At 40.0% G+C, this 23,112-nt stretch overlaps 1 protein-coding gene across 5 annotated transcripts in view; it reads left to right on the forward strand.

The window, feature by feature from the left end:
- BICD1 (BICD cargo adaptor 1) overlaps positions 1–20,646 on the forward strand; it is a 183,227-nt gene extending 162,581 nt beyond the window's left edge. For 2 of the 5 annotated variants that reach the window (XM_074168087.1, XM_074168088.1), the window contains exons 9-10: positions 14,159–14,234; positions 20,450–20,537. In XM_074168087.1, the coding sequence (XP_074024188.1) occupies positions 14,159–14,234; positions 20,450–20,537 (164 nt within the window). Of the gene's footprint in view, positions 1–14,148; positions 14,235–20,449 lie in introns of all 5 variants that reach the window. The other 3 variants (XM_074168090.1, XM_074168086.1, XM_074168089.1) reach the window with 3 other exon arrangements.
- The last annotated feature ends 2,466 nt before the right edge of the window (positions 20,647–23,112 follow it).

Below are 23,112 nucleotides of genomic sequence, written 5' to 3' on the forward strand. Positions count from 1 at the left end.
GCTGTAGGTTCCCTGATACCATTTTTTTCTCTGTTAGTCATTTTAGCATGGAAATTCCAGAAGTTGAGTGCAAAGTTTTGTCTTAAAATTAAATTAATTAAGGTCCTTGTGTGGATGGTGCACCTGAAGAAAAGAGCTTCCCCACGTGCTTATGAGATGGAGAGTAACTAATGCCTACAGTGGTCTCCCTTAAACAGGGGTGGTTAAAGGGGCAACTACGATCCACCTGAGAGTCTCTCCTTCTTTGAAACATCCCCCAAACAAACTGTGGTAGATGTTTCTTTTCCATATCATTTATGCTTGTAGATACCACAGGGCAGATTTCAACGTTTAAGAATCCCACACAGCAAAATAGTTTGATTTGTAAAGTATTTCATATTTCCTAGGAAATCAGATCACAAGATCATAATAAACAATCCTTTCCCTTCTAGAGAATTCTGTACAGTCATATATTTTACTGTATTAAAATAGAGAAAGAAAAGTAAGAGGGAACAGTCTAGGAGATTCCTGAAGTGTGTCGGGGATAACTTCCTGACACAGCTGGTGAGTGAGCCAACTAGGGAAGGAGCACTACTTGACCTTCTGTTTGTAAACAGAGAGGAACTTGTGGGGGATGTAACAGTTGGAGGCCGTCTGGGGTACAGTGATCATGAAATGATAGAGTTTCTGATTCTCAGGGAAGCGAGAAAGGGAACCAGCAGGACTGCCATCATGGACTTCTGGAGGGCAGACTTTGGTCTTTTCAAAAGTCTGCTTGACAGAGTCCCTTGGGAGGCAGCCCTGAAGGGCAAAGGAGTCCAGGAAGGCTGGACACTTTTCAAGGAGGAAGTCTTAAAAGCACAGGAGCAGGCCGTCCCTGTGCGCAGGAAAGCGAGCTGTCGAGGGAAGAGACCGGCCTGGCTGAACAAAGAGTTAAGGTCACAGCTCAGGGAAAAAAGGAAAGTTTATGTCCTTTGGAAAAGAGGACAGGCTACTTGGGAAGATTACAAAGGTGTAGTAAAGTTATGCAGGGAAAAGATTAGAAAGGCCAAAGCTCAGCTAGAACTTAACCTGGCCCTGGATGTTAAAAACAATAAAAAGAATTTCTATAAATATATTAACAGCAAGAGGAGGACTCGGGAGAACCTCCACTCTCTCCTGGATATGGAAGGTAACATAGTGACAAAGGATGAGGAGAAGGCTGAGGTACTGAATGCCTTCTTTGCCTCGGTCTTTAGCAGTGGAGTAGGGTGTCCCCCGAGGACCCAGACCCCTGAGCTAGCAGTTAGGGGCGGGGAGCAGGATGAGGCCCCCATAATTCTAAGAGAGATGGTGAGGGACTTGCTCCAGAACCTCGACATAAACAAGTCTATGGGCCCAGATGGGATTCACCCGAGGGTTCTGAGGGAGCTGGCAGAAGTGCTTGCAGAAGTGCTTGCAGAGCCACTTTCCATCATCTACCAACAGTCGTGGCAAACTGGGGAGGTCCCAGCCGACTGGCGCCTAGCAAATGTGACGCCCATCCACAAGAAGGGTCGGAAGGATGATCCAGGGAACTACAGGCCTGTCAGCCTGACCTCGGTGCCTGGGAAGGTGATGGAACAGATCATCCTGAGTGCCATTATGCAACACATGAAGGATGCCCAGGTGATCAGGCCCAGCCAGCACGGGTTCACGAGGGGCAGGTCCTGCTTGACAAACCTCATCTCCTTCTATGACAAAGTGACTCGCTTGGTGGATGAAGGAAAGGCTGTGGATGTTATCTACCTAGACTTTAGCAAGGCCTTTGATACAGTGTCCCACAGTATTCTGCTGGAGAAACTGGATGCTCATGGCTTAGATGGGTATACTCTCTGCTGGGTAAAAAACTGGCTGGAGGGCCGGGCCCAGAGAGTGGTGGTGAATGGAATGAAGTCCAGTTGGTGACCGGTCACGAGTGGTGTCCCACAGGGCTCGGTACTGGGGCCGGTTCTCTTCAACATCTTTATCAATGATCTGGACGAGGGGATCGAGTGCACCCTCAGTAAGTTTGCAGACGACACCAAGTTGGGTGGGAGTGTTGATCTGCTGGAGGGTAGAGAGGCTTTGCAGAGGGACCTAGACAGGCTGGCTGAATGGGCTGAGACCAACGGAATGAGGTTCAATAAGGCCAAGTGCCGGGTCCTGCACTTGGGTCACAACAACCCCAGGCAGCGCTACAGGCTTGGGGAAGAATGGCTGGAGAGCTGCCTGGCAGAAAAGGACCTGGGGGTGTTGGTCGACAGCAGGCTGAACATGAGCCAGCAGTGTGCCCAGGTGGCCAAAAAGGCCAACAGCATCCTGGCCTGTATCAAGAACAGTGTAGTGAGTAGGACCCGAGAGGTGATCGTCCCCCTGTACTCGGCACTGGTGAGACCCCACCTCGAGTACTGCGTCCAGCTTTGGGCCCCCTACCACAGGAAAGACATTGAGGTGCTGGAGCAGGTCCAGAGAAGGGCAACGAAGCTGGTGAGGGGTCTGGAGCACAAGTCTTACGAAGAGAGGCTGAGGGAGCTGGGGTTGTTCAGTCTGGGGAAGAGGAGACTGAGGGGAGACCTTATCGCTCTCTACAACTACCTGAAAGGAGGTTGTAGAGAGGCGGGGATCGGTCTCTTCTCCCAAGTTACAGATGATAGGACAAGAGGCAATGGCCTCAAGTTACGCCAGGGGAAGTTCAGGTTAGATATTAGGAAATATTTCTTTACTGAAAGGGTTGTCAGGCATTGGAATGGGCTGCCCAGGGAGGTGGTTGAGGCACCATCCCTGGAGGTATTCAACAGAGGAGTTGACATGGTGCTTGGGAATATGGATTAGTGCTGGGTGGTGTGGGTGTTGTGTGTTTTTTATTTTTTTGTGGTGTTTTTTTTTTTTTTTTTCATCGGTTGGACTAGATGATCTTAAAAGGTCCCTTCCAACCTAGGTGATTCTGTGATTCTGTGATTCTGTAAAATGTGACACATTTCTCTCAAATTCAAAGCCCAGCTGAGGTCACGTGTTTAGTTGACATGACCCAGGCTAGCCCAACACGTTTGAACAGAACTATGCTGTTTATTCCAGTCCCAAGTTTTTATTCTGTAGGGTTTAGATTTTATTGTTCTTCATTGTTACAAGACCATTTCATATAATGTTTCTTCTAAAACTTGTAAAAATAAAAGCCACTGCAAAGTTAGGTAATTTTGAGGAGTTGGTCATTTCTGAAAGCACATTAAACCTGAAAGTTTGCTTGCTTTTAAGGTGTCTTTCAAGGCTGTTTTACAGAATAGCATTTAATTCTCACAAGAAGAGATTAACATGGAAGATAAGACAGTATAAGGAGTTCCATATAATAGTACAACAACAGCTCAAGCACTAAGCTCACCGCCTACCATACATAATTAAGAGTATATGGTATATACTCTTAATATAAAACTTATCCAAAATTAATTTCTGCTGTAGCTCTATGCTTACAGGCAAATCAAATATGAATAATAATACAATATAAATAACTAGCTTTTGTTGGTTGGTTTGCATTCTTGCCATAAAATTTAACGTAATTTACAGAAATTTTATTCCAAAGGAAATTCCTATAGAGTGTCCCTAATAGTATCTCCAAATGCTAACTTACAGCATCTGTAGGTAGAAACTATTTCTTAAAGCTAGCAAGGAAATTGATAATGAAAATATCAATCACCCAAATACGGAGATCCTAAGAAGTCTTCCAATTAAGTCTTTAAGCTGGGACTCAAGGGGAATTGCTTAAGACTTGTCTTTGTTAACTGCCCTTCACACTGGAAGTGGTTTTACCTGTGGAGAATAGGTTAGAAACCTGGGAATGCATTGATCTGTTTGATGTAGCACAAACACAATTTAACACAGCAAGGAGTAAAGAGTCTGTGGAGTAGGGTGGTCACTGGCATTACAGGGAGTTAGGGGCTTTTGGTAGGCTATGTGAGGTGTTGGGTAATCTCTCCTGGCTCAAAGGATGAGGAATATGCTCTACTGCTATTTTAATTTTTTCTTTCTGGATTTTGAGCTTTTTCCAAGTGCAGTGTTTAAGATATGACTTTCAGAAATATTCTGTAAAAAGTTATTCATAGTGTAATCAGAAGCTCATGTTTGTTCTTACATATTTTTCTTAAAATAATATTAAAGTGGAGTTTATCATGTGGGGCAAGATTCTTGGCTTCGGCTCCTGGTTCTTGCTTCTTCACATTGTTTAGGCAGTGTGAAGATAGGGGAGAACATCTTCAAAAGGAATATTATGGGTAGAAGCCCTTGGTAGGAAATTAAGCTGTCTGTATCCTTCCCTTTTGGATGAAGAGGTTGGGAAAATGACCGAGGGAGGCTCAGGGTGACACTACTCTCCACAGTGGAGGCTTTCTGCAGAGATGAGCCTGTGCACCTTATAGCATTGGAAGGTAGGGACAATACATTTTTGGTAGCAGGTTTGTGTCTGCTTTCATTGTGTGGTGAAAAGGGTTTAAATTCAAAGTTTTTAGCTGTGTGCATTTTTCATTTGTTTAGGACTATTTTGCCAAAATAGTTCCAGCTTTGCTTTTGACCTTAAGTACTAATGTCAAGGGGTTAACTAGCATCAAAAGGGGTACTTAACTAGTGTTAAATACCTGCCTGGATGCAGTCCTGAGTAATGTGCTCTAGGCAATCCTGCTTTAGCAGGGGAATTGGACTAGATGACTCTAGAGGTTCCTTCCAACTCTGACAGTTCCGTGATTCCATCAGAAAGCTCCTTGTGGATTTCTAAACCTTACTACTCTAAACATTACTTCAGTACCTCAACTTTGCTTTTTTATGTGCTTCTCTATTTTGAAACAGCAGGACTGTTAGAAATCTGAATACAGAGGAGAGCACACCTTCTTTTAAAAATTATTGTGGAAGAAGTCCTTTGAGGAATGCTATCAGCTCAGACCTGAATTTTGCTAGGACAGTGCTTTGTAGATCTTTATGATTGCTCAGGTCACCCAGTGAACAGTTTTAAATGTTTCTTACTTCTCCTTTGTGAAGGAAATTTATAGATTAATGAAAAGGAAAATCAACATGACTAGGATCTAGGTACCTCTTTCTATGCTCATTTTATGTTAAAGAATTTTATTGAGTTCTAGTTCCTGACCAATATGGATTAGTCTGTACGTTAAGTGAAAGAGTTTATTCTTGAAAAGCAGGGTAGTTGATTAACTGAGCCACCACTACTAAATAAGATATGCAACCATATAATATTATAACTAGTCAGGCTAGTCTGCTCTGATTGCTCAGTCAGGTAAGTTTGACTTACTTCATCCAAGCAACGCAAAGCAGCTGGAGCATTAAAATTCTTCAGAACCATTATTTCTAAAAAACCCCACAACTTTATTCTGACAATGTGAATTTACAGAGTACTAATTAGAGATCCATGGATGATTCTTCTGAGTTCTCGGCTACAAATATCTTATATTTTTATCTACCGAGAAGGTACTTGTGTTGATGGTGATCCCGTACCTGCAAGATATCTCTGAGCTTGTGTAATCAGGTGGGCTACTGGCTATTGCAAGACTCAGGCAGTATTGGTCTAATCTGTCTCTGCTCTCCATGAAAAATGGATTTTACGTGGGTTTAGCAGGGTTTTTTAAAGTCAAGTGTAGCTTTTGACCCAAACATGATGCTCTTCACAAAAAGGATAATTCAGCCGTTATTAACTTATTGTCTGTGTCCACTTTTTGTTCTGCATTGTTCTATTTTTCTGTGGGTTTTGTAAACATGCCATATTTGTGTATATATGTATTCATTGTTTAATGAGCAGTATTAGTGCATATATACAGAAACATGTATATATATTTCTGGTCCTGGGGCCATGTCCTGCATCTGATATGCTCATTTAACTAAGCTTAATGAGCATTACATATTTATGCCATTTCAAGCATGGTACGTTGTCCTTGTGGAGGCCGTTTTGAATTTGAAGAACAGTATCCTTGCCAAGGACATTAGTTGGCTGTAACTGATGAAGAAGTCAGCTGGCTAAATGTACTTTTACCTCTTGGTGCCACTGTGAATAGGACCTTTTTGCTCTATGCTTTTCCTCTCTTGCTCTTACCTTTCCAGTTATCACTGATGAGACCAAAACCATACATTTCATGCTGATCAATATAATTTAGCTATTATGGCATGAATTCACTGCAGTTCTACAAGTTTAATTTAATTTCTATTTGTATTTTTCACTGTATAAAGAAAGCAGTTCTGAAATAGATCCTGTTTTAATAGAAGCCCCAATCTGTTTGTTAAAACATTAAAAAAAAATAAAAATAAAAGATTGCAGTGATATCCATGCTGTACCACTGTATATTTTCATTAAAAGGTTATTGACATTTTTCTCTCTGTATCTAAGTTATGACATCATTGCTGGATGGAATGGTTAATATTAGCATCATTTGTTGAAGTTCTCCTCTAAAATCTTAGCCTTCTGGTTGTTTCTAACTAAATAGATATGCAGGTGACACATCGTATCTTTAAGGTGTGTTACCAGATATTTATTGCTTTCTATGAAAATTTTGGGCTTTGGAATCCAGTGTTACTGATTAACTAAAATAGTTATTGAAATCTCTTGAAAATGTTGGTAACAAAAGCCATCCATCTTTATCTTCTTTTATGACAAGGTTTAATGTGGTTTCATGAGTTATTGATTTTTACCATCAAATATATAGGAATATTCAATATTGTGCTTCTCATCTCATAAAATAGGCAAAGCTGAAGTGAGTCTGTTTAAATTAGACATGCTGATATTTTAGCTCTCTAATAGAGCAGTTCCTTGGGATGTTGTGATGTATTGAGTGAGCTCACCAGCAATTCTTTAATCAAGACTAGTATCCCTAATTGTAAGTATCTCCCTGACTGCATTTTTTAGGGCTATGAAAGCTTATAGTTGTACATTATGGTGTTTCTTCCAAAGCCTACTAAAGTTACGGTTCCCACTGACTTCAGGTTTTGGATCAGGCCCTTCTTTACCTGTAAAATAGTGCAAGTATTTTTGGTTTGGACATGTTCTGTGGCCATTTGAAATGTATCCTAGACACTTATGTTTCCATGAAAGATAAGTAATGAACAAGACAGAAGTGTGGTAATTTCTGTATTTTTAAGACCTTTCTTTTCCTCTTTTGAAATGTTTAAAATGTGTCTTCCAGTGAGTAAGTATTTAATGAATCATCAAACCTTTCTAAATGTGCTTTTTATGAACTGTCTATAAAAGAAAGGAACTGAATACATATTTTCAGCTTCTATCATTTCCATTTCTGCTATTTTACTAACCCATTATTTAGCTTCTCAGTAGATTTAATGAGGAATTATTTAAAGCTTTCACAGAAATCATTTGAGAAATACCATAAACACATAATGATATAGAAAGTTTGAAAAAGCATGCAGAGCTGACAAGAAACCTCTTAACGTTCTTAGTCTGTAACTGGAGAAAAATGCATTTCACTAATTTTGTTAATGACTAGGTTTTTTTTTGTTGTTGTTGTTTTTTTAAATTTATTCTTAATATGAGCTATAGCAAAGGGAAAGGTTGGGATATAGCTTTCTCGCTATATTTTGAGCTATCAGTCACATTATCACTGAAGCAGAAGGACTCATGGGGGAACAGCTCTCTAGGTTGGGGTAATTCAGATCTAAAAAGAATGCAGAAATCAAGTCATGCAAAGTAAGGAAATAGGGGGGAAAAACATTCCATACACTGTAGCTGTTGTATAGGTGAAATAACTCACTAGAACACAGTTGAGAAATCTGTCAGGTTCTGGAAAACCACAGAATCTGTGACCTACTAAACTGTGCCTCTGTTATTTGTCAGATAGTGCGTGAAGTTGTTAGTGATGCTTCACGAGTAGGTTTGTGGAAATTACCAAGACAGATAGCATTTCTCTAAACGCTGTAAGAAAATAGCAGTTAAATCCCCTACCTGTTCCAATAACCTCAATTGCCTGCTCTTACTCCTGAGAAGCATTTAGCAGAAGTCTCTTTGTTATGTTCACTCTGTCTGACCTTGTCCTGAAGGTAAAGATCTGAGAGGAGGAGGAGCAGAAGGAGCTCTGTGTCAGAAGCTTGGAAGTGTAAAACCAGTGGGACATTCCCGGGCCGCCTTTGCAAGAAAGAGAGTGGACGTGTGGAGATGACAGGAAATGAGGATTTTAGATGCATCCTACTGCTGGTCTGTTGCATTTTAGTGCAATATGTAGATATTGCTGATGCCTTCAGCTCTGTGTGTGAGTTCAGCAGCATGCTGAAATCTCTTAACCTTTATTCCTAAAATAATTTTTGAGAAGACTAAGAAATAAGTAGTGGAAGAATTCATTGTTGTTGAAACATCTCCAACCAACAATAATCTACGACACCAACTTTCTCTGAATAGCAAGCTTAAGATCATAGAATCATAGAATGGTTAGAGTTGGAAGGGACCTTAAAGATCATTTGGTTCCAACCCCCCTGCCATGGGCAGGGACACCTCCTGATATGAGTTACCTGGATATTTGCAAGACCTGACATAGAAATCTCATAGTAGATTAGCTTAACTTTCGAGTAAGCCGAAACTGATAATTGGTTGATAAATTTATCTATCTCCAATCAATGATCCATTATTCAATTTAATGGGAAGAGAGGTAAAACTCAGTTAGTGGCCTTCCAGATATAACGGCCTTCCAGTACCTGAAGGGAGCCTACAGCAGAGATGGGGAGGGACTTTTTGTCAGGAAGTGTAGTGATAGGACAAGGGGTAATGGTTTTAAATTGAAAGAGGGGAGATTTAGATTAGATATCAGAAAGAAATTCTTTACTGTGAGGGTGGTGAGACACTGGAACAGGTTGCCCAGAGAAGCGGTGGATGCCCCATCCCTGGAGGTGTTCAAGACCAGGCTGGATGGGACTTTGAGCAACCTGCTCTAGTGGAGGTGTTCCTGCCCATGGCAGGGGGGTTGGAACTTGATGATCTTTAAGCTCCCTTCCAACTCTAACCATTCTATGATTCTATGAAAAGCCAGAAAATCTGGATACTGGAAAATGTCTGTGCAGGAGCTACCTTGCACCTGGTGAAGTTTATTAGGCTGCCTGTGTGCTAGCCCTGCCAGAACAGGGATGGCTCTCACAGGGCTGTACAACAGGTCTGTACCATGGCTCAGTCCCCCCTGCACTGCTCATTTGCCTCCCGGGCTGGGACAACTCAAGTCGATCTTGCTCTGAGAGAGCTGGGGTTAATAACGCTGGCCAGACTCTGTGGTTGCTTTGCTGTAGTCCTCTCCTTCCAGCCATGGCCTGCAGAAGCACAGAGCTGCACCCAGACAGACTGAGCAGCTGGGGCTGTGCATAGGGCAGAGGTAACTGTGTTATTTCCAGACCCAAACTGACTCTGGAAGCAGGATAAGGGAGAGACTCTTCTAATCTTTGACCTGTACCATTGTTTGTGTGTTTTTCCTAAGGTAAACCACAGCTGTCCTCTCACCAGCTGTTCTTTGCGATAACCATTACCACTTAAAGTTCCTCTTGGCCTTGAAGAAGGTCAAAGTGTTCTTGGCATCCATTAGCAAAACAGGGACAAATCATAAGTGAAACCAGGTAGTCAAATAATGGTATAAACTTATGTCCCCATCCTCCCTAGATGTAAACAGTTTTAGGACTTTTCTCATTCTGTCAGGTTACAGTTCGAAAGCATCTCTACAATTCTCAACTCAGCAAGTTGGGCAAGTGTTTTGGTACTCTCTGCCCCCATTCTTCTTAACATCTTTCATTTGTCTTTTGGGTTTGAGAGCTTTCCTGGTTCCTCACCTTTGAGTAGAGAGTATTGATTTTTTTTGTCTTTGTAGGACTTGCTGTGTAATGCAACGTGTTTCTGCCTCTGCGCAACTAGAAGACTAATGATTTGTTCTTTGCCCAATACTTTTAACAGATCCTACTAACCATTCTTTCCTTCTTATTGGCATTTCTGGGAAGAAAACAATTCATTACCATATAAATGGAGACAACTTCTCTTTTCTAGTAAATTGTCAATTACATCCTCCTAGGCATGTTATCAAATTCCTCAGACTTTAAGGAGCAAGTTCTATTGATACTGGGTAGCATGACACAAAGCGAGATTGCTCAAAAACTTTTAGCTGGGAAAGAACGACTTTCTGTTGGCCTGGAGTGGTCAACAGGGTGCAGAGTTTATTTTAAAACACTAAAAAAGCCTCCATCTCACATTTTGTCAAAAGTATCACCTGAGAGCTTTTCTTTTATCAAGAACAGATTTTTGGCAATGTTTTTTCATCTCAGAAATACCAAATATGTAACAGTACCTGTAAAAAAACCCCAAACATATATATATATTTGATTGGTTTGTTGTTTGATTCTCAATTTTACCCTTTCAGATAAAAAAGCTCTCCATCGATTAACTGAACTAGATGCAGTTAAAAGTATACTATATGTCAGTAATTTATTCACAGCAGCCTCAATGTTTATCTTGGGATTCTTACTAGTCTCCATCGTTGACAGCTCTGAGTAGTGATTAGTAATTTACTGAGTGTCAAAATGTGCTGAAATGTTCCATTGCAGTGTGCTAGGTCCTCGGCAGATGGGACTGAAAATGCTTGCATGTAGGTTTTTCACCGAGTACATTGCTGATGTCAACAGAAGGCATGCCCATCTCTTGGACACCAATAAGCAGGCCTGTGTTGATTGGAGTCATCCAGTTCACAGACTGGAGGGCAGAGCACACCTTGTGACATGAGGGAAATGCATTGTTTTTGTGGCTGAGCCAAAGGGAAGCACAGGAAAATACTTTTTTGTGAGATTTGCTCTTGGCAGATAATTTATAGCAGCACATTCAGTCCTCATATGAGCAGATGTAGCTTCTCTGAGCTTGGTATTTTTAATGCTCTTACATCAGGAGCTGATTAGCCTGATTAGGACAGAGCATTAGATTCCAAAGGAAAATCAGCACTGGCTAATCTTTGAGAGAGGAAATCTCTGAGCCCTTTAGACCACCGTCGCCACAAATGGCAAAAATGTTAAGAACTGGAAAATCGGAACAGTCCTAACAGATTGTACGAGTCAAGCCTCAAAGCTCCAACAGATGCAGTGGTGTACGTTGCCTGATGCTGCCACAGGACTCAGTAGAGACTCAAGTCCTGCTGATTTCAGTGAAAACTGGCATATGCATTTTTCTGTACAAGCTCCTCTTTGCCCTTTGTGGCTGAAATGGTCACTGAACTTCATTTCAGGTTCGTAGAATTGTTAAAAGGTTCTTAAGGGTATCAGCCAGCCCATCCCCTGCCCCAGTAGTTTATTTTCTCACAGCAACTGTAGTTGATAAAGAGTCTGTATTTAATAACTTTATTAATAATTTTGTTGATGGTGTTCTCTGAAGACACACCAGAAGGTATAATCTGTGCCAGTTCCCCAAGTGTCTTCTACGCAAATAGCAAACTGTCCTTTCACTCTGTAGCTTAACTGACACTCCCTGAGATTTGAAAAATACTGGGAACGGGCTTCTTCCAACATGATTTTTAAATTTTCTTACATTTGTTTTTTATTTTTTAGTAAAAGAGAGCATGTCTCTCTTTCCTTGTCTTTATGGTGTGTGACATTGAGCACAGAATCAGTAAAGGCATCTTGGAAACATTTTAACTTCAGCAGAGTATTTCAGAAAGAAACAACGTTTATTTGATCCGGGCAGGAGTTTTGTAGTAGAAGGGAAGGACAGAATGCTGTCTCTAGTTTTCACATTTAAAATTATTTCTTGTTACATTGTATTTATGACTGTCATGGCATTAGAGAATAGGGTTACAAACCCTCCAAAATACTTAAACGGATTAAATATAGAAGGAATAAAGTTAGCTCTGACACAGCTACTTGGACATAAGTAGGTACGAGTCCTTTGAATTTGAAATGCATATATGTAAGCCGTATGCATTCTGCTTAGCTCTTTCCTAGCATAATCGTCAAAAACTTCACTCCTGGAGGATGTAGGAGGGCGATTCAGCCATTTAAAATCCTTTTGATCACCAGATATCGTACTGGTGTGAGCCAGATTGTGTGAGCATCATTGACGCCAGGAAGAACCGTTGTTTCATGTGAAGTCGAGGGAGTTTGCTCACATCAAGTAGTTATTATCCAGGTTGCATAATGCTTGCGCAATCTGGCTCCCTGTTCATGCATTCTGCCAAATGTAGCAGATGAAGAGGCATCATAAAATATTTGCAGGATGTTCGAGATATTAGAATAGGATCATAAATCAGGCATTTGTGTTCTTCTGGAAAAGCCTGTCAGAAAATTTTTTTCTGTATTTATGAAACCTGTCTGCACCTTTTCATCACACAACATTCTGTTCTGTATTCCTTTTCTCACTGACTATCTTCTATAAGCTGTCAGGGATGACTTTGCCTTGGACTTTTGCAAGCTAATTTTTTTTAAATGAGACCTTTTTTTTTTTTTTTTTTTTGACAGTGATTTCCTTTTTCAGTTAGCTTGCTCTGTCTGTCCTCCCAGGCACCTTTTTTTTAATTGAGCTTTGTGCTGTAGTGACAGACCCTTCTATTCGCAGCTCAAATACATGGCGAACTCTTGCACTTCTCTGCTACAAGACACACTGAGGACTATAGTGGCTATCCTGGCAAATGAGAGAATGGCACAGTATCCTTTCTCATTCCATTTCTGCTTCCTGACACAATGGTGTCAGCGCTAACTGTGCATGTATTTTTCTGATATAGATACCTGTGCACTTGAAAATAGGTCCAAAAGCCTCTCCTAGTTGAAGCAGGAAGAAACTAGTGATTTGGGTACACTTGCTTCCACCCACTGGAGGTCAGCACAGATCTTCGTAGGAAGTAGGGAGAAGACTGAGCTTGTATGAAAAGGAAGTGTCTGAATATGATGCTCGGTGTTGCTAGGAAGGTGTGTTGCTTTGCATTGTACCTAATGTCACTTCAAGACTCTTGACAGCAAATTACTTACATGTTCTTCCACTTGATTGAGATAAAGAATAGAAGTGGGTTTTGGAAAATATCCACATTGTAAAGAGAAATGATTACTGGTGTTCAGCTGTAAGTAGCAGCCAACTGGGAAAAAAAAATTATCAAATTCCTTCCAAGTACATGAAGTCTAGTCATCCCATTTTTAAGATTCAGGGGAAAGTAGCTCATTTCCACTGAAGAGTTAGGTTAAAAAACAGGTTGAAGCAGTGAGAGAGGATGATAGATCTGCAGACCCTGCTGCAGACAAAAAGTAATCTCCAGTAGTTTTCTAGATGGTCAGAATTTCACCCATAGATTTTAGTGTTCAAAAGGACACAGATGACTCTGTTGTCTGACAATCTGAATCATACAGGCATTGGAATGAAAGGCCAGACTGCTTCAGGGAAAATGAACAAATCTTGAGATATGGAAATCTTGGTAGAAATTAGTGAGCTAGAAAGCAGGGTTGTCTTGCTCAACTACTTCCATGAAGTCCCACAAATATTATTGAGTTTAAAGCTGTCTTCATATTCTAAATGCCACAGTAAAAGTGTAGTAACAAAGGATTATTTGGCTTTACTGTTATTTAATAAATTAATCACTAGAATACAGCTTTGCAAGTGATTAATGTGGAAACTGCTTTGGCAGAGAATTGATAAAATAATCTAGGCAGAACAGTGAAAACCAACTGTATCAAGTTCTCCCTTTTCCCTACAAAAAACAATCTCACAAGCACTACTTAGAAGTTGCAAAGACCTTCTTGCAAGCTTTTTCTTGAAGGCCATAATGAGATGGCGTCTGTAATTCCTGTTACATGGATGTAAGCTCTCTGGAGAAATATTGAGTAGCTTTAGTGACACTTTTTATATTGGATGTAAGAAAAACAACTTCATCACCAGCAGAAGAAAGAGAAGTACAAGGTTTAAATCCAGATCCTGAATACAGCCCATTGTTGCTGGCTGTTTAAACAAAAATTTGCCAACGCTATAGGAAGACAAACAAAAAATGTCTCCACTGCTGCTTCTGAAAAGGAAAAAAAAAGGGCGACAACTCAGGTTATTACTATCAGAAAAAAAAAAAAAAGGTGTTTCTGACAGATAAGGAACCAAGAACACATTCCTCACTAAATCTCTCCATCAGATGCGTAGCCTGTGTACTACTGTTACTAACCCCTTGCTCTGTAATCTCTCTGTATATATGTCTAATTTATCAGTTTCTTGTAGATTGTCAGCAGCCTGCTGCCTCCATACCGCCACACGGCTCACAACTAGCCAGGGGGCCAGATTGCCAGACTGTCAGGTAAACTTAACTAACTTTTCTCTTTGCACATAGCTGCATGCATGTCTGCAACTCCCCTCCTCTTCCTTATACAAAAGCTCTTCAGTATGCCTAGTCACTAACAGCAAACTTTTAACAACTTGAGGAACAGTGATAATTTCTGCAGTGACAGTACAAACATGAATCACAGCGTGCACGCTCTTACATCCATGTAAAAATACGGAAAAGAATGCAAAGTTGGATCTCTCAGTCCTCCTTTGGTCTTTTTATGGAGACAGTTTCCCAATGATGCCAAAATAATAATGATTTTATTTCGTTGTTAGATAAATTTACATAAATGGAGGATATTTGGTTTTAGGGGTGGCTGTAGGCTTCTCTTTTTATAAGGTGGTATTTTAAAGGTATGTGTGAGATTTTAGCAGACACATTTCAGAAAGCTTTCCCTGGCCTGGAAACTCTGACCCACCGCAGTCAGTTCTTAATCCTGTTGTTAAAAGTAAACTCCTGGTGTCCTTGCTCATAGGTGGTGCAAAGGCTAAATCATGCTTCTGAGACGGCTGAGTTAATCAAGGCACAAGAACAAACCAAAGCAAAAAGAGATTATAATACTTTTATTTATCTGTTCACAGTATGTTCTGTGCATATGTTCACTTCTGCCTATACTCTCATTTGAAATGGGTTATGTTATTTTTAGACCTTAGCCTGATCAGCAGTGACCAGGTTGATCTATAGCCCTACATATAATGAAGCTATTTCCCACGCAGCACTGAACTTTGCCTGCGTGGAAGTCTGCAGTGATGCCCACCGGGGAATAGGTGCGGTACAGCTTTCGGGCTGCACATCAGGCACTGCTGAGCATTAATTCTGCAAGTCACAAGAGGGTTCTCAGTAGCCTTGGAACAGCTGCTTCATTTATGCCTCTCTTTTATTGTCTCTAAAGTGGAAGTATTATTAACTTCCTTACTATATACAAGTATTATGAAAATTTTACTGAGAAGTTGGTGAAAGCTCATTATAGTTGATAAGTACCATTTACTGGTTTGCAGTTTAGAGTTTTACAGCATACTGAAAAGAAGTTAACTAGTTCCATTTAAAATCCTTAAAAATCCCTGTGAAGTGGTTTCATTTGTATTTTAGATGTTACAACAATTTGAGAATATAATTAGGTGCTTTTGGATACGCGGAAGCTCAATGTCAACCAGTTTTATTTTAACCCTGTTTAATTTACCATCCCAAAACCAAAGCCTATTCCGTTCCTTCCAGAGCTACCCTCCTGGTGGAGAATATGCTGTATTGCCACCCCTCTCTAAATGCTAACAAACAATTGCTCCTGCAATTTAAAAAATTCTTCTCAGAATGGAAGACCTACCTGATTTATTACTAGAAACAGAACCGGAAGTGTTATTGGAGAGGCCTTCCTTGTTGTGTTTCCAAATCAAAACCCTGGTATACAGGAAACAATAGCGGTTAATACGGTTGATATTTTTAAAAATACAGGTCAGTCATCCCACAAACAACACACACCTGTATACTTTGCTGAACTATTGACTTTCAAATGACTATGGGTTTTTACCACTAGATTGATACTCTTCTGGTGAAGTGAAAACAACACACTATTTTTGATGTATTTACACTTGCCTTGCTTGTCTCAGCCGCATAGCTGCACAGTCTCGTAAAGCAGTGAAGCGTAACAACAGATTTAATGCAAGTCAGCATGATGGCGTGTGTTATTGGGTGCTTTAAATAAAGTAACGGAAATCTAGAATAAAAAGTGAAGGCATTTAAGGAACCAGTTAGACTTACTGAGGTGCAGATTTTCTAAATCCAGTAGAGGAGGAAGACAGGAGCTTGAACTGCCTGCCCTTGCCCTCTACAGTCCCTCCTGGTATAGCACATGTGCTTTCAGTCACATGGTGATGACAAATGTGGCAGAATAAAGTTCTGCCCAGCCCTGAAGTCACTCATTTTAAGACAGAAGTATGCTTGTTTTTTAAGTCTGTAACATTACTCTTGCAGTAATGTGACCTATCAGTGGCATTTCACCCAGGATTAAACAATAGCTTGTTAAGACTCCACACAGATGTTTTCTGCATCCTGCAACATGTCTAATAATGTCCAAACTAGTTAATATGCCTGAACATAACACAGATAGGTTCACTCTGAATTTTAACATCAAATACATAAGTTTTCCCTCATCCATTATCTATACTGAATTTTAAGTGGGACTTGTGTAACTCTGATTTTCTAGTAATTGTGATTCCAGTTCTTAGGCTTTGGTGAACCTCACTGGACAAGCTATGAACAGATTCAAGCCAAATGAAACTCCAGGACACATCTAGTCAATTTATTTAGCTATACATCTGTATGTCTTTTTACTTAAGTTTGCATATTTCAACTGGAACCTGATCTGGAGAATCTATGAGAACGTTTCTTAACAGATTTTCTAAGTGAACTGATGCAACAATGCAGGAAAGTCTCGCTCTGCCTTCCATGCATCACCTTAATTTCTAGGTCCAGGAGTATGGGACAAGCAACCAAATCTGAAAATTACTGGATTATATTCTCCCTTCCTAGCATCTGTAGCTACCTGTCTGATGGACTGTATTGGACGAGACTAAAATATTGCCATCATCCAATATTAAATAGAGCATGTCTGTCTTTGAATCGTATTCAGGTTTCTGTTGAATGCAGTGAAAACCTCATTTTCATTATCAGAAGCCAAACTCTAGACCCAATTTACCTATTAATAAAAACAAACCCAAAATATCTGGTACTGCAAATGAAATGAAAATTGATTTCTAATAAGACATAATGTTTTTATTTCATATAAAATAGGAAATAAATTAAAAATAAGGCAAAATATTACTGCATGCAAAATGGTTCATTCAGAAAATATCACTGGTCTGTTTATATTTTCCATTGCTGATTTGTTACAGTTGCAGTCAGTGCCAGACAATATTGCATGCAAATGGCATCTTTAAGACAAAGAAGAGAGTACTTACTAACACCAAAGGGCTTTGCATGCTATTTTCCAATTGATTTTAGAAATACATGATTAGCATTTTAAGTGCTGGGGGGGGAAAAGAGCTGCTTAAAAGCAGGCAATAATACAAATGCAAAAAAAGACACAGACTTCATTCTTCAACTGAATGAATAGATTCCCAAATGATACCGGCATGTAAAGAGAGGTTTACAAAAATGTCTATTAAAACCAGATGTTTTAAAAGCTGCACATCCTGTGGGGAGAATGTAACAATGTTCTTCCTTATTCTCAGCTAATAGTTTCAGCTTCAGGTTCTTCCACGTCTCTCTGTTGCTTTGTGTTGCTAATCTCACCTGCCACCCTCTACTGCCCGCCACTGTCAATTTGCCTGATAGCTCAGTTCCAGGACCTGCTGCCACAATCACCTATACTGCCATAAAAAGCACACTGCATGCCATGATCCTGATGTAATTTTTGTTTATATACTGCTATGGTAATCTGCATAAATGAACTGGATGTATTCTCTTTCTGAAGACAGGGTCGTATAACAGTTTTAGGAAAAGATTCAAATCTGCTGGGACTGCAACTGATGTGTGTGTATATGTGTCACTGCAAAGGTGCCTGATAACCTTGCAATTTTTTTTTTTCTCTTCCTAATGCCCCTAATATTTATTATTGGTTGAAAGGGGAATGGTGAGACAAAGTTTGTATTTCTTCTGTGCATAGAAGTTTGCTTATATTTCAAAGTGAGAAGCAACACAGAATTACCGTGAAGTGAAAACTAATGTAATTCTAAGTGCAGTGCTTCCTAATCTGAGTTTAGTCTGGGAAAATTTGTATTGCAGTATTTGCAGTCAGGGCTGACTTTATACCGAAGGTCATGCCAAACCATTATTATGGTTGTGAATATTTTTGTAGAGGAGAATCTCTTGTGTCTCAAAGAGATCCTTTTTCAGGCCATTGCTGTACATAACTAGTCTTAACTATGGCTATTTCCTCATCAGTCCTCAACCTCAGAGCACAAACATCTTGTGTTTCTTATTTTTAAAGCTGGGAAGGAAGCCTCAAAAAACAAACACATCTCTGCTAATGAGCAAGAAAAATTTTTGTCGAGTTTTTGTTCCTTTCTGACAATTACAGAAGTCCTTTGGAAAAAATAAATGGGGCAACAAGGAAGGCAGTCTTTGTAGGGTAACATGGCCACCTCCTTGTTTGTCTTCCTCAAAAGTGATGTTAAAGTTCTTATTCACTTTTATTTCTCTGAAGGACTTAAGACTAGTGCTGCTCCTAAGCCTATCATGAAAATTTAGGAGGTGCTGAAGCCAGGAGCTGGCTCTTGATGAGTGGATAAGTTTGAGAGTAAATGCAGACCTTTTGGGTCCATCTGCAGTCGCTCCTGGCACAAACTGATTTGAGCAGAGTAGGCAAAGATCTCACTCAGATCCCTCTTTAGATGCTGAATCTGCATGTGGCAGAGTACGACAGAAGAAAAGAATAGTTACAGCTGTTGAAAGAATTACTCGGTGAAGGCAGGTTTGATGTCTTCTCAGAGTGTTTGATTAAACAAGTCCAACTACTGAGGTTCAAGAAAATACTTAAGATTAAATAATATAAACCCAGAGGTGCAAGGACTGTAGCTCCCGCTGAGTTGCAATACCTCTGAATTTGTAGTGATAGTCTCCTAGGCTTCTCTGATTTGAAAATGTGGACATTGCCATCTACTTTCTTAATGGTGATGGTGCACACTTATTTCTGTCTTCGAGCAAGCGCAATGTCATTTCTTTGTTTCCCTAAGCAAATGCTATATGTGGAACTACAGACATTTTCAGTACTGCTGGCATTTCCAGTGGCATATTTTCAAATACCTCTGGCATTTCAAATTGATTCATTTCCAGCAACAAATTAATTTCATTCCTTCAGCCAACACTCCAATAGTCTGTGCTGCAGAGATAATATGTAACAGTATGGTTTCTAATGAAGGAAAATGGAAAACAAATTTTCTTGAAGACAGGACATAAATGATTGCGCTTCATCATATATCAAACTGTTGAGCTTGGAATAACTTCAAGAACATTTGAAGCATGATGAAAAAACCTCTTCCCAGACACATTAAAGAAGTGGGGTTTGGGTTTTTTTTCTAAATTGCATTTACTTGCATTCTGTTTTGGTATCTTGTTTTGCCACGTGCTTTCCTTACAAGTTTAATGGCTGTCGCTTAGCTTGACGTTGGCGAGATGAGTTGAAGTTCAGCCTTTTAAAACAAGACAGGCCAACACTGCGGAATCATGCGGGACTCACTTAAGCTGCATCCGCGGTGCCTACTGCAGTGTAGCATAGACTGCTGAGCTGCCTTTAAAGGAGCAAAACTGATTATCCGAAGCTTTTCTAGCAGGAGCACCCTGGAACTCTGCACCAAGAGGTGGGGGGTGTTTGTGTTAGCTGCCCCTTCTCTTTGTGCTGCCACTGCTAGGCTGCTACACCAGCCCCACCGGCTTTGCTGAAAACTAGTTCAGACCTCTCTGCACTGTCTGACAGCATACACTATTAAGGCACATTTAGAGTTTTAACAGGTGAATGCTGTTACCAGACAAATTGTACATGAAAAGCAGTCAAACGACAAAAGTGTTTGAGAGAACTGAAGAGGATTTAAAGAGCACAAACCCCAAAGGAAACAAAACACAGCCCTCCCCCCACCTCCCCGCTGAAAGTGTTAATTACAAAATATGTAATGCTTATGTTGCCTGATGAGGAAGGCTACACTGTATTTGTACTAGTACTACACGTACTAGTAAATAGGTCACATTCAGTAAGAGATCATGTTTTTCACAAAATGGTGAAACCTGATTTCCAGACCGGCACTGTCCTTCATTTCAAACCAGTTGCATCTAGAAAATCTTTAATGCTCGCATAAAGATGGCACCTGTATTTCGTCCTTCAAATTTCCTCCCCCATTTCACACATGCATTCATTTCCCCACACAGCATTTTCCCCACATCAGAGCATGCAAACAGCAATTGTGTACGTGAACTGGCAAGCAGGATATCCGTCCCACTTCATGTGTGTGTCCAGCTGTCACTGAATGTACGAGCTCTGAGGATTTTCTTTATGTCTGCTCTGTATCTGAGGATACAGATTTAGAGATGAGGCTTCATCCCCTTTTAAAGTTTGTTTCCAGCCCTGTACTATTTACATGCATTTAAAAAAGTTTACCCTGCATTTTAAGCACTTTTTCTCTTTTCTTTTTAATTTTCAGTCCTAATGCTCTTCCAGAAGAGCAGCCACATTCCAGCTCTCAGTGTGCCCCTCTCAACTGTCTCTCTAAGCCTCCTCCTTACCCCTAGCCTTCATATGCAACGTAAGAGAAAATGCAAACAGAGTGGAGTTCATAGAACAGAGGTTGGGTTTGTTCCCAGCAAGCGGGTAGACCCTCCTGCCTTGTTGCTGCATTGACAAGTCTGGATTCCTATCTCCTGCTCTGGCGACCGAGGGAAGGTTGAGAAGAAGAACACAAAGCACAGAGCCCAACCTATCAAGAAGACTTTTTATGGTTCCTCTGATTGTATTCAAACTTTGCTATCACAACTAAAGTGTAGTGAAATTTAACATCCCAACAACAATGTTCCTCCCAGCTGCTTGGCTTTACCTCTGAAATGATAAGAGACTTAAGCCAATATTAAGAAAAGTACGTTACAAAAATCCTACCCTTGCATTCTCTAAATTCAGCCATAGGAACCAGTTCAAATTTCCTTTTGTCATTAAGGGTGTGATATTTATTTCTTTATTTGCACCAGAATTTTGTGTTTATAAAATACAGTCTCTTTTTTTTTTTTGTGAGAGTTGTATTTAATTGATTTCATTTTTTTAAAAAAAAGCAGAAGTAGTTTAAGTGAAGAATGACTGTGTTAATATTAAAAAGAGGCTCGTTGCATTGGCCAGCATATGGCCAATTTTTATTGCACAAAATGTTGGAAATGGGTTGAATTGGAATGTTAACAATGACTGTATATTTTGCTGCTGCACTGATATTGTTTATGCACTTGTTTTTTTGATTCCTATTACATTTGCTTCTGGTTTTGTTCTAGCTCTTCACTGAAAGATAATTATTAAGCCTAAGAAGGAGATGAAAGGATGATGTATTGATTTGTTCTCAGTTGTTTGCTTGCATTGTAATTATATTTTTGCATTTCAGACAAGTAGATGAATTGGTGCTGTTTTTTGGAGTTACTTTCTATTTGGTATCTGAGACAGAAAATCTAAAACAAGTAAAATGCTGTGTGCTAATTAAAAACATTCTTTCCTCCTGCTCCCATATTCAGGATACTAGCTCGAGGCCTTACCGTGAAAGGCTAGTATGAATGGCAAAGTCGTATGCATTTCGTGTGAAGTATTCTGTGGTGAAAGGACTCATGCAGGTAGAGTTAAAGGTGTGGATCAGAGTTTGTAGGACTTTACTGTAGTGCATTTTTTCCTTGCCAAAAATCAACAGACACAGAACCTTAGCTCATGTCAGTTTATGACAAATACTCAGGTGATCTACACTACGCAGACTCTATCGCAACAGTGCACAGTGTTCCTAGTTAAAGATTCTTTCCTGTAAAAGCTGAGTAAGTCTAGGGTTTTTTTCTTTCAAAGTAGTGAGTTTCAGAACAAAATCAAGGATAGTGGAATTTATTTTGCACAGTACCTGACAGCAAGGCAAGAGGCTAAGTAGCGGGTCATGGTTCAGCATCTATAGGCTTCCTGTCTGGTCAGCAGCTGGAAAAAAAGTCTGCAGCACTGCCTGCCTACCTGTTGTTGGTCACTAGCAGACTCCTTGCTTTGTCAGGTGGCCTTAATCAATTTACAGAAGAAAGGCTTAGATATTTCCACATGTCTTTATTCCTTCTCTGCAGCACATGTATGACCCACAAGCGGGAAACACAGAACAGCCTAAGGAACAGAGCAGCTGGGGAAAAGAAATTGCTGCAGGTGTGGTTGGAATAATTCTTTCACATTCTGCCTGAATCTGAGAAAATGAAGTCAGTCTTCTGTTAGTAACAGTGCTTACCAAATGTAACGATACAGAAAACATCAGCAGAGGAAAGAATCGGTGACCACTCAGTGTGCCTAACAAATCATTATTACCATAGTACCAGTAACGAAGGTGCTGTAAATAGAAATACTCTATGTCATCAACAACGTATGTCATGTAACCTTGGCAAAGCAGCTGAGCTATTGTAACAAAACATTCAGAGTCAAAGGTGGAGACGTGATATCCAATTCTGATCAGATCAAACAGACAACACTCGGCAGTGTTTCGACTTCAGTTTCCATGCAGTTCGCATGATTCTTCTCATATACATTTATATTGCTGTTCAGTATCAGGCTTAACCTACATGTTGTCTTGTCATAGAAAACTCAAGTGAAAGCTTGTTCAGCTCTGTCATAATGTCTGACACTGAAATTAGCTGCTATTTTGATTTTTATTTAAAAAAAACAAACAACATTTCGTCTGAGGCAAATGCTGCCTTCAAAAAGCGTCTCGGAATTCCTGACCTTGTCAGACTGGTGTGTGAATATTGCACAGTGGCCACATCTGCATCCAACAAAGACAGCTACTGTATATTGCTAAAAACAAAAAGAATTTGCATTGCACTTTGAATACAGTTACTGCAGGCTGCACTTGGAATAGTTTTTCCTATTTTCATATCCAAATCAAATGCATTTTCCCTGAATCTAAGTTAAATTAAACAGAAATTCAGTGAAATACCTTTACTTTGTATAGAGACACAAATTTATTGGAAAAAATGTTGTATCAGAACAGTTGTTTAGAAGCATATTTGTTTCCAGTCGTGATTTGCAGGGCAACTTTGGGAAATAGAAACATTGTACTGGTATGTTCATGTGATTAAGAGTTATGGATCAGCATCCAATAGT

This window comes from Numenius arquata, chromosome 2 (assembly GCF_964106895.1).
Source record: "Numenius arquata chromosome 2, bNumArq3.hap1.1, whole genome shotgun sequence".
Lineage (NCBI taxonomy): Eukaryota > Metazoa > Chordata > Aves > Charadriiformes > Scolopacidae > Numenius > Numenius arquata.